This window comes from Macaca nemestrina, chromosome 6 (genome assembly GCF_043159975.1).
Source record: "Macaca nemestrina isolate mMacNem1 chromosome 6, mMacNem.hap1, whole genome shotgun sequence".
Classification (NCBI taxonomy): Eukaryota; Metazoa; Chordata; class Mammalia; order Primates; family Cercopithecidae; genus Macaca; species Macaca nemestrina.
Genome location: NC_092130.1, coordinates 110,564,626 through 110,576,798, shown reverse-complemented (window position 1 = coordinate 110,576,798; position 12,173 = coordinate 110,564,626). Strand labels below are relative to the sequence as shown.

The 12,173-nt window shown below is 36.1% G+C and overlaps 1 protein-coding gene across 4 annotated transcripts in view; it reads right to left on the bottom strand.

Annotated features, from left to right (window-relative positions):
• Positions 1-4,220: 4,220 nt before the first annotated feature.
• Positions 4,221-12,173, bottom strand: part of LOC105499479 (SREK1 interacting protein 1) — a 44,774-nt gene continuing 36,821 nt past the window's right edge. For all 4 annotated transcript variants that reach the window (XM_071098875.1, XM_011772041.3, XM_071098874.1 and 1 more), the window contains 2 exons: positions 8,185-8,257; positions 4,221-4,613 (listed from right to left, as the gene is read on the bottom strand). In XM_071098875.1, coding sequence (XP_070954976.1) covers positions 4,427-4,613; positions 8,185-8,257 — 260 coding nt within the window. In that variant the 3' untranslated portion in view covers positions 4,221-4,426. The remainder of the gene's footprint in view (positions 4,614-8,184; positions 8,258-12,173) is intronic.

Sequence of the window (12,173 nt, the reverse complement as noted above, 5' to 3'; positions counted from 1 at the left end):
TAGGTTACCTGAGGTAGAACCACAGGGCTCATCCAGTGGACCAATTGGTATGTCTCTCTGTAACTCTGAAGCAGTTGTGCTTCACAGGTTAAGCCAAATTTCAAAAGCAAGGGGCCTTATTAAATTACAGCACATTTTGTACACTGTAAAATATTCTAAATGATTTGGACCTAACAAATACTAAAATAGCGATAGAATTTAAGCCAATACAATTAAGAACAAAACACATCTCAAAGTATGTACATGTACATATAACTCTGGGGATGGGTCTAATAAGGAATACAGCAGCTTTATGTGTTTTTAGATGATTTAGGTTACTGTGTAATTTTTGGAAATAATAATGAGACCGTAGAAAGAAATGTGAGTCTAATAATAGACCCTAAAATAATCAAATTATATTTTACATAGCCTTCTAATGAAAGCAATTTCATCTTTTAAAAATGGTGGGATTAATCGGATTATGAAACTGATAAAACCAAACCCCAATAAAAGTAATTTCCTTCCTTAAAATCTTTTATTGTTTTTTTTTTCTTTTTTTTTTTTTGAGACAGAGTCTCACTCTGTCACCCAGGCTGAAGTACAGTGGTGTGATCTCGGCTTACTGCAACTTCCGCCTGCTGGGTTTGAGCAATTCTCCTGCCTCAGATTCCAGAGTAGCTGGGAGTACAGGCGCCTGTCACGTCCGGCTAATTTTTGTATTTTTAGTAGAGACAGGGTTTCGCCAAGTTGGCCAGGCTAGTCTTGAACTCCTGACCTCAGTTGATCTGCCCACCTCAGCCTCCCAAAGGGCTGGGATTACAGGTGTGAACCACTGCACCTGGCCCCCCTTAAAACTCTTTAATGATGTCTCATTGCTTACAGATTATAGTTCAAGCTCCCAAACATGGAACACACGACCCCTTCTTCTTGTTCCTAAGAACTTAAAATGGTAGTCTCAATTCTTACCACTTCCTGCCTCGCCTATGATACACCAGCAACACCAGATTGCTTGTAATTCTTGACAAACACCTAACACAGCTTGTTGTACATCTGGTGTTTCTTCACAGCACCCAATCTGTCAATAACTGCCATAACCTTCATTCTTATCCTTAATCAAAGTGCAATTCAGTCACTACTTTCTCTAGGTAGCCTCTTCTAATTTCTCTAGACTAGGTTAGGTACCACTTTGAGTTTCTATAAACTCATGTCAATTACTGCACTAATTATATAACGGAATATGCTCTAGTGTTTCTTCTACCAACTACACTGTGAAGTCCTTCAGGGAGGCAAATGTGTCTTACTTATCTCTGTATCCCCAGTACTTAGCACAGCATTTGCCATGTTAGGTACTCAATAAATATTTGTTGAAGAAAGGATTCAATGGCATTTTAATCAACATTATTAACAACTCTTCAGCCTAGTTTACTCTGAAGGCAAACTAGGGTTATATACTTTTAGATAGAGTTGTAAATACAAACACATATAGTTGTTTTACTTCTCATTTATTGTTGTTTTGACCTCAGAGAACCAAAGATGTAAATGGAGATGTATATTAAGTATGAAGAAAGAGGGACACCTCTGAGAAATACCAGCCAACATATGATATGCAAAAAAAAAAAAAGGGGCAATTGTGTGGGGAGAAGGTCCATCAATCCAAAAATAATGGCCATAAAGTGCCAGATAATCTAGTTCCAGATGCAAACCTAAATATAAATTCCGTCTGCTTCTGGTGAAAATGACATGCATTAGGTTGTAAGAATATGAACCAAGTATCAATTGTCTGCTTGAAGAAGCTGAACGTGTTTAACTGTTATATTAATAAATTCAACCTTTACTATTATAGAATGCTAGCTGTTTATAATAATTTTTAAAATGAATATTGCTTGAATTTTAAAATATTGATAATTATATATATTAAAACTAGAAGTGATTTCAGAGATAATCTGGTACAACATTTTATAGATGAAAGGCATCAAGGCCCAGGGAAACTAAGTGACTTTGTTCAAGATCATACAGGTAGTTAGAATGAACAGACTGTTTTACTGCTAATTCAGTTTTCCTTCTGGTACATACTGCCTGGGAGGGAATTTCATTCATTTTCTTCTAAAATGTATTCATGAGATTTATATCCAATCTCAATAATATCATTTTAGAAGAAAATTACTTCAGTAAAAATAAATTTTTATTCAAATGAGATATTTCATAAACTATGCTAAAATTATAGGAAATTTACTTAGGAATACCAAGATAATTTCTGGGGGGAAAATTACTGATCATTAAAATATTTTAATTTGCATATTACATTAGTTAATGAGGATTGACTTTTGCTCTTCTCAATCATTATTGTGTCACCATTCAGAAACCTAATGACCTAATTTATAATCTCTACAATTAACAGTAATAAAACTTACAAATAACTCAATTAACTATTTCACTACAATTACTATCATTTTTAACTATCTTACTCAATGGAATGAGGTCATTGCCTTTGCAGCATCTTCTAATCATTTTTTAATATTTCATTTTACTATTATTTTTTCAAGGCTAGTCAAGTCAAGCAGTGGGAGTGGAGAAACACCACCGAACTTGGGTCAGCCTCGTTTTTAAAAAAGCTTTATATTAAAAACCGATTTTTAAAATCTTGATAATTGAAGAACTGTATTTTCAAAAAATTAGCAGCAAAGGCAAAACAAAACCCTAAAAACCTGTTGGCTCTGTATTTTTCTCCCAGTCACTGACTGATCTATTTAAACAAAAGCATTTCGAGAGGCCCAAACGACTAAATTAGGTTATGGAAAGGCTGAAAGCGTGAGAGCTGTCATGGCTGCAACGCTATTATACAAGAGGGCTGTGGATACAGCTTCCCTAGAATTTAAGCATGGGTAAGCATATGTTAAGAGGAGTTATAAGGCTCCCTGAGTCTTACTGAGGGTACCCACATTGGGTGCCGGGTGAAAGAAGAATCAGTAAACCTTTCTAGCCTGTGAGGTTAAGTATACTTAGCTGATTTCATTATCACGAATTCACCTGCAGCCATATCTGTAGGTGATCAATTTGAAAATTTCTACGTGCACCATAGTGAGGTATTTGCAATCTTTGGTGCTATGCCATGATGTTGGTTGATGTTTGATGCTTCTACAACATAAGCATTTACTTTATTGGGCATAAGGGATACCTAAGTATTAAGCAAAGTAACACTGATCAATGTGAAAATAGAAATTTAAAAAACATATCTACTAATATGTATTTGAAAATGCTTACCCATATAAAATTTCCATTATTATATAAAGGCTTTCATGATGCAACTCCCTGGCTCTTAAATTTTAAAAAGTACAGAATAAAATTCTTAATTCTTTTTTTGACACTGCTCTTGAGGTTGCCACAAAAGGAAAAGAGAGAAACACCCCAAACTGCTCATTTATGAAAACATAAGTTCAGTGTGAAATTTGCTTTAAAACTACAAATTATGTCTGACAAAATAAATATATATGCTCACATTTATAAAATTTTCCACATTACTCATAGAAACAAGCTTCACAAAATTTACATACTGAATACAATACAAATCAGTTCTAATAAAGATTTAGCTATCTTCCCAAATAAAAATTTCTGTGTTTGAGGTATCACTGTAAGACATGCCAATATGGCACATTTGTAAAACAACCCAGGAGTCTATCCTAAAAATCCTGACCAACTCAGCATCATCTCTGCAGACTTACTAACAGGCTGAACTAATCTCTTTATATAAGAAAGAAATATTTCAATTATTACAAAAACAAAGGAGGCAGGTACTAGAAATTCTGCATTTCGTAGAACTTTGTGAAACTTCGTTAGAGATATTTTCATGATCATCTTCCTGCAGACACCATTCATTTAAAAAGTCCTAGTCAAGACCATTAAGCAGCTGCACCTTCTATGACATTGAAAAAAAATCCCTAGAGATTTAGAAAAAAAAGAAGAATTTCACTATCTTTAAAAGATATTCTATTTTAGTACATAAAGCTATTAAATTTTTCTGTGTCAAGAGCAAAACATTACCCCTTACCTAGCTTCATGATTGGAAGGTGGACACCTGAATCAGCAATACTCATTAGCTGCTACGTAGATGACCCGTGTTGACTGCGGTAAAGCCATTTTACAATCAACTAATGAAGTAATAACACTAGCCAAACACACAGAGACACAAATACCAAAAACGATGTGTTTAGTATACACAAATAGCTATACTTGGGGCATGGTGATCAAGTAACAAGACTGATTTATTACTTTGCAGTCATAGCACATTAAAAATATATTGCCAGAGGGATAATGGTCCCACATACGAAAAATGTCTATGGGGAAAAGGCTGTGATTTATTGCAAAGCACAATATATAGCAAATTCCAAGGAAGGGCAAACACTTTTTAAAAACAAATTTTTAAATTTAATGGCTGAAGCCAAAGTCTCAGTTACTTTCTGGAGAATTCAGAATTAGGTATAGAAGACTGCTTTTCCTTTTTTCTCTTCTTTTTTTCCTTTTTGTGATGTTTCCCTTTTTTTGATTTGCTCTTTTTTTCTTTTTTCTTTTCTTTCTTCTGATATTTTTGTTTCTTTTGTTTTGAAGTGTCCTCTTCAGTGGAACTGGATGAGTAAGACCTATGGATAATAATACACACTGACTGAGAATTGCATTTATGACTGATAGATAAATTTAAGCGGGATTTGAACTGCCTTAAATTCTTCTTGAAGTAAGGTAGTGAGTATAAACATAAACTTAAAATGTGCTTCATATATTTGCATTCCCTTAAAACGCTGAATTTAGAATTTGTGCTGCTTGGTCACAGAAATTAACAAAACTAGTATCTCTATTCCACTCAATTTTAGTAATGAGTTCTAAATTCAGTAAGGATGAAATTATTTTTCTGTGACTTTTGGTTTTTCATGCAGTTATACCATTCAAAATCCTAAAATGCAAACAAAGGGGCATTCACCAAGCCTTATTATATTCACTTGTGTATATAATAACTTAGCATATTTTCTTAAAACTGCCTCAAAAATTGCAATTCTCTATTTTAAAGGGCTATAATTTTGCGTTCATAGGAATGAATTAAAGCTGAAAGTTAGCAAAATAAAATTCTGCTGATTTTTCAAGTACTGGGTCCGTCTAGATGGAGAGTAATGAATACTTGCATTACAAAATAATTTTCATTAGTTACAAAGGATGCTTTTATGCTAGATATAAATGAAAAAGGATGGGTTATCATTATGCGTTTGAAAAATATTGCTTTAATACTAAATTGGAAAAATTGGTTGGATTCCTTCCTCTAATATTAAAAAAAAAGGAAAAGAAAAAGAAAAAGAACAGAAAACACTGTCTTTCAAGATCTTACGTAAAGAGATGTGCAACATTCTACCTATACTCAAACTCAAAATATGAGTGACAAGACAGAAACTGAGTGAATTTAAAATGTAAAAAAAGGTACCTGAAGAGTTAGTTTAGTGATCTAAATATTAGGAGTTAAAACTCAAACTAAGAAAACCTGAGACGGACATAAAGGAGGTGCCAATGTAAATTCAGGAGACTACAGGGGTCCAAGGCTATCTTGTGTCTGTATAGTGTGTGAATTCCTTGACTGCCTTCCTCCTTTAGTGACTCCGAGTTTTCCCTTATTTTTGTAATGTTGTGTTCCTTTCTCCTCCTAGTTTGTCTGCTTACTCAGACTTCCGACCATCTGTTAAAGCTTATTTTCTCACGTATTCTCCTGCTCCCTTGCCTCTTCAGTTCTGTTATTCTCGAATCTTGTCTACTTTCCTGTTTTAAAGACCCTGCTTGACTTGACCTCTGGATTCTGACTAAAGCTTCTTCCCTGCCTGCACTTTTTTCTTTAGCTTTTTGGTCCCAGAGTTTTTTTTTTTTTTTTTTTTTTTTTTGAGACAGAGTTTCACTCTTGTTGCACAGGCTGGAGTGTAATAGCATGATCTCAGCTCACTGCAGCCTCCACGCCCCCGAGTTCAAGCTATCCTTCTGGCTCAGCCTCCCAAGTAGCTGGGATTACAGGCACCAACACCACCATGCCTAGCTATTTTTTTTATTTTTGTATTTTTAGTAGAGATGGGGTTTCACTGTGTTGGCCAGGCTGGTCTCAAACTCCAGACCTCAGGTGATCGACCCGCCTTGGCCTCCCAAAGTGCTGGGATTACAGGAGTGAGCCACCGTGCCTAGCCTCAAGTCTCAATTTTAAGATAAAATTTTAGGCTGTGGCATAGCAACACGTTCAGGTGGCACTATCTCTGCTAAATGTGCACAGAAAAGTTAGTTTAATTTCAGGTTTGTGATGCTCAAGGTAAACAGGCCCAAATAAATAATCTGTTACTATAAAAGAAATATTTGGGAGGCCAAGGCAGGTGGATCACAAGGTCAGGAGATTGAGACCATCCTGGCTAACACGGTGAAACCTTGTCTCTACTAAAAATACAAAAAAATTAGCCGAGCATGGTGGCGGGTGCCGGTGGTCCCAGCTATTTGGGAGGCTGAGGCAGAAGAACGGCATGAACCCGGGAGGCGGAGCTTGCAGTGAGCTGAGATCGCACCACTGGACTCCAGCCTGGGCGACAGAGCAAGACTCCGTTTCAAAAAAAAAAAGAAAAAGAAAAGAAATATACAGATGTACCTCAACTTACGACAGGGTTACGCCCTGATAAATCTATCTGCAGCTGAAAATACACAAAATACACCTACCCTACTGAACATCATAGCTTAACCTGGCCGCCCTTAAACATTCTCAGAACACTTACATTAGCCTCTAGTTGGGCAAAATCATCTAACACAAAGCCTATTTTTATAATAAAGCGTTGAATATCTCATGTAATTTATTGAATACTGTCCTGAAAGTGAAAAATAGAATGGCTCTATGGGTACCTGAAGTACATTTCTACTGCACTATCATAAAGTTGAAAGATCATATCGAACCACAAAAATTGGGAACTATTTGTATTAGAATTTGGAAGACTATTAGATAATTTCATTTCCTATAAGCAATCCATCTTGCTGTGCTGCAACACATGAGTTAATAATACATGAACAGAAAACTCTGAGCTCTACATTCCTATTTGTTTTTATATTAAAGATTATTAGTTAACTCCTAACACTTGAAAGTGAGCTACTTTTCCAATTTATAAGACACCTGAAATATTCAAATACATGTATTAAATGCTCTATAAAAACTACGAAGTGGCAGCCCCTGGTTTCTAGAACCTATTCTGTATGAGAACTGGGTCTAAACTAGAATTATGGTTAATTGCTTTTAAAAAATGCCTGTATGTGCAAATTTATGCTAGTATGAATGAAACTGCACTGATTAACAAGAGAAATGGCCACTTACTACTATCAATAATTTCTTTAACCAGTTAGTTTTTAAAAGAGTTAATAGTAAAAATGCACAGGTGGCTGAAGACTGGAAGGAAGTTATGACGCCAGTGATTCCTTCAGGTCTTTCACAACCCTCATCAGCCATCATTCATACACATACATACATACATATATATATATATATATATATATGAACTTGTCATGCTAAATATATGTAAATATAAATACAAATGTGTGTGTATGTAGGTGCATACGTGCATATATATAATTTTATATATTATATATATATAATACACATAAAAATATATATATATTTTTTGTCGTGGGGTGTGGGCGGCAGACAGGGTCTTGCTGTGTTGCCCAGGCTGGAGTTTAGCGGTGTGATCACATCTCCTGGGCTCAAGCAATCCTTCCACCTCGGCCTTCCATGTAGCTGGGAACACAGGTACATGCCACCACACTTGGATATTTTTTTTTCCTTTTGCAGAGATGAGGTCTCACTATGTTGCCCAAGCCTGTCTCAAACTCCTGGGCTCAAGCCATTCTCCTGCCTTTACCTCTCAAAGTGCTGGGATTATAGGCATGAGCCATCGCACCTGGACAGCATGACAAGTTCTATTAAATTCTATTAATAAGTTAATTTATTAGTCATGGTAATATTACAAGAATACAAATATTTTTGTCAACTTCATGTATATGAAGACAAAATATAAAGAGTTTAAACTTAAGCTCAATGAAAAGCTTAGTTGTTGAAGAAAAAATATTAAATTAACTGTATTATACGTAAAAAATAAAATTTTATAATCCATCCTAGACTCATAGGCCTGCTTTGTTTTTTAAAATGCTGTTAAAAAATACCTTTTCCTTTTTTTTTTCAATTTGATTTTTTCTTTGCTTTTTTCTTTTTTCTTTTCCTCTTCTTCATTTATTCCTGGGAGGTGAGAAGAAAAAAATCCAGTCATCATGAGTCTATATATTAATATGGCATGTAAATACGTTAAAATTTTAGCTGTTGGTGAATTTCACTGGTTAGGATATTGTACTTCTTTTGTAATAATTTTCCCCTTTCTTAATTATCTTTATCCATTAAAAAACTCATAAAAGTATTAAATGCTTTTTATAAACATTTCAAATACTAAGTCCATCAAGCAAAAAAATGCAAGTACCCCACCTCTAATTCCCATAGGACGTCAATGCCAGTGGTTTGATGGGCACCATTTGGGCCTCAAAAAGCAGAACAGTACAACAGTGCACAGTTTTAAAATTTTCTTCTGCAACAAAATTAGGATCATGCAATACATATTATTCTCTAACTTGTTTTTTAAATACACTATTCGGTGTCTATTCTTCTAGGCATTCTTTTTACAAAACCAAACACACACACATTTACTCATACACACACATTTACTCATACACACACATTTACTCATACACACACATTTACTCATACACACACATTTACTCATACACACATAGTTGCACGTAAGTTCCAAGTATTTTTTTGCCTTTGAAAAACGTACTGTCACATATATTTTGCAGCTTATTTTTTTCACTTAACATAGCAGATATTTACCTTTGTCATTAAACATATATCAATATCATTATTAAACACAGAATAGTGTTCCCATGAGCCATAATTTATCAATTTCTACTTTCATTGTTAGAAACAATAAGCAATAGAAATCTTTTACATATAAGAAGTATTTCTGGGTGACAGAGCTTGTTTACATTTATTTAAAGAAAGAACAGGCCGGGCGCAGTGGCTCACGCCTGTAATCCCAGCACTTTGGGAGGCGAGGTGGGCGGATCACGAGGTCAGAAGTTCAAGACTAGGCTGGACAACATGATGAACCCCACTTCTACTAAAAATATAAAAAATTAGCCAGGTGTGGTGGCAGGAGCCTATAATCCCAGCTACTCAGGAGGCTAAGGCAGGAGAATTGCTTGAACCCGGGAGGCAGAGGTTGCAGTCAGCCGAGACTAAGCCACTGCAGTCCAACTTGGGCAACAGGGTGAGACTTAGTCTCAAAAAAACAAAACAAAACAAAACAAAAACAAAAAACAGCAATACGTTCAATTTTACTTTAATAAAAGAGTATTAAAGTAAAATTCAAGAAATAGCTTTTCTACAAGAAAGATTATTTCCCAAAAGAGCTCTCTAAAGAAAAAAGACTATAAAAAACTAAGAGTTTGGAGCTATTCTTTTTTTTTTTTTTTTTTTTTTTGAGACAGAATCTGGCTCTGTCACCCAGGCTGGAGTGCAGTGGCATGACCTCAGCTCACTGCAAGTTCCAACTCCCGGGTTCATGCCATTCTCCTGCCTCAGCCTCCTGAGTAGCTGGGACTACAGGCAACCACCACCAGGCCCAGCTAATTTTATGTATTTTTAGTAGAGACAGGGTTTTCACCATATTAGCCAGGATGGCCTTGATCTCCTGACCTCATGATCCACCCGCCTTGGCCTCCCAAAGTGCTGGGATTACAGGCTTGAGCTACCACGCCTGGCTGTAAACATTTTAAAATATCTGTGTATATATATGTATATATTCCAAATCTATATATTTTCTAATTATAAAAGCAATGTACGTTCAAGGTAGAGACTTTATAGGTTTCAGAAAAAATGTATAAATAAGAGAATTAAAGTTTTGCTGTTAGGATCTCCTTTTAGTAGCCAGGAAGACTTGGGGTTATTTGGCAAGGTAGAGAATAGAGATCAGTTTGTCTCATAAAATCCTAGGAGATTTTTATTGACCACACTTTATTCAACAAATATTTACTAAATGCTTATGTGTCAGGCACTGTGCTATGTACTGGGTCTTTGCTGTGCATGATCCTTGCCCACAGGTAACTTATAGTTAAGTGGTGAGAAAGAAAATGAACAGGCAAAGATAGCATTCTAAGTGAAGAGCAAGGATAGTGCATGTCAGGAAGAGGAAATCGGTGCCAAAGCTCCAAGACAAAAAGAGTTTGGTGCATTCTAGAAACTAACAAGAGGTTGTTGCAGATAGAAGGGGAGGGGCAACTATGAATAAGAATGAACATGAATGAGAACAGATGAACAATAAATCATAAATACATGTAGAGTACCTTGAAATGAGAGGCCAGAGAGGTAAGCAGGAACTTGCTTATTCAAGACCATGAAGGCAGCAGTAAGGATTTTACATTCTAAGTGAGATGGACTGTGTGATCGGCAGTCTTAACATGTTAAATGAATTGGAAAGGGCTAAAGGGAAGAGGCAGGGGAATAATAAAGTAACTGGAGTAATGCAGGCCAGAGATAGTGGTGCCCTGAATAAAGGCAGTGGAGGTGGTGGTATGTGTGTGAGAAGGACGATGGAACGAAAGGAATCAAGGATGACCACCAGGATTTTAGCAGTGCCACTGATTAAAATGTGGATTGGTGGGAAGTGGGTAGGAGACTGGAGGACAATTGTGGGTGGGGAGTGGAGACTTCAATTGTAGACATATGAGATCTAAAAGACTTGTTTGACATCCAAGTAGGTAACTGAAGTAGGCAGTTTGGTATGTGATTCTGAAGTTTAGAGATTAGTCTGGACACACACACTGATCAGCTTACAGATAGTATTTAAAACTATGGGGAATAAATAAAATTATTTAGTTAGAGAATGATGAGAAAAAAATACAGGGAGTAAAGCCCAGGAAGATCATCTGCATCTTGAGGAACTCCAACATTTATGGGCTGAGAAGAGCAGGAAGAAGAGCTATCAAAAAGATTGACAAAGAAGGGCCACAGGGTTGGAAGAATACCAGAACCAAGAAGTAGGAACGTTAAAGAAGAGAGGGGCCACCTATCAGATAGTACCTAAAGGCCAAGTAGAATGTGGATAGAAAAATGTCAAATAGATTTGGCAAAAAGTAATTAAAGTCCTTGACAAGTGGACTGAAAAACAAATGGAAATAAAAAGGTAGAGAAAGTAAGAATAGATAACTTTTCTGAGAAGTTTATCTAGAAAGCGGCAGAGAAATGGGATGTTAGCTAGAGGGATGCAAAGGATCTAGGGAAGAAGGGGGGAAAAACAAGAAAAAAATTGATGCTGATTGAAATGATGATGTAGAGAGGGTATAACTGAAGAAATTAAATTCTTGAAGAAAAAGATTCATAGCAATTATGGTAGGACATGCCTTTGAAAGGAGGGACAGTCCTTCCATTTTAACTGAAGGAAAGAAAAGAAAGATGGATATATATGCTAATTTGTAGATTAAGTAATTGGAAGCTAAGATGCTCTCATCTGGTGTCTTCTATTTTGTCAATGAAAGAGGGAGTCATTAGCCGAAGGCGGAAGGGAGAAGTGGGAAGTCTGAAGACTGGGGGCAAGGTACAAAATAAGTATGGGGAGTGAACTTGCAAAAATAAATGCAAGCTGAGATTAGGGATCATGAATTTATAAAAACACGAGTCTGCCTCTTTACCTTTGCACTGCTGTAAGGGGATCAGCATGGAGAAGGCAAAGAGAGGTTCATCCATATTTGGGGTCTTGCTAGATAAGGGTAAAGATAAAGAAATGAGTAAGGCAGTTACTGATATTTGCAAAAGAATAATTATGATAATGTATGATGGAATCTAAGCTAGATAAGGGGAAGACTAACTGAATGAAAGTGGTGGGTCAATAGCCTGAGGGTCTTTACATTAAATAAACTGGAAAGATAAGAACTTGGGGTAAAAAGCGTAGAGTGTATGACATTAATTTTGGAGGCTGAGAACAAGGTCCAGGGTGCAATCATGGAAATGTGTGGCTGAGGTGAAGAGACAGAAAAGATCATTTTCAATGATAAGGTCCAGAAGATGAGCTAGGGTGTTGGCAGGTCATTCACAGGTCATCTAAGAA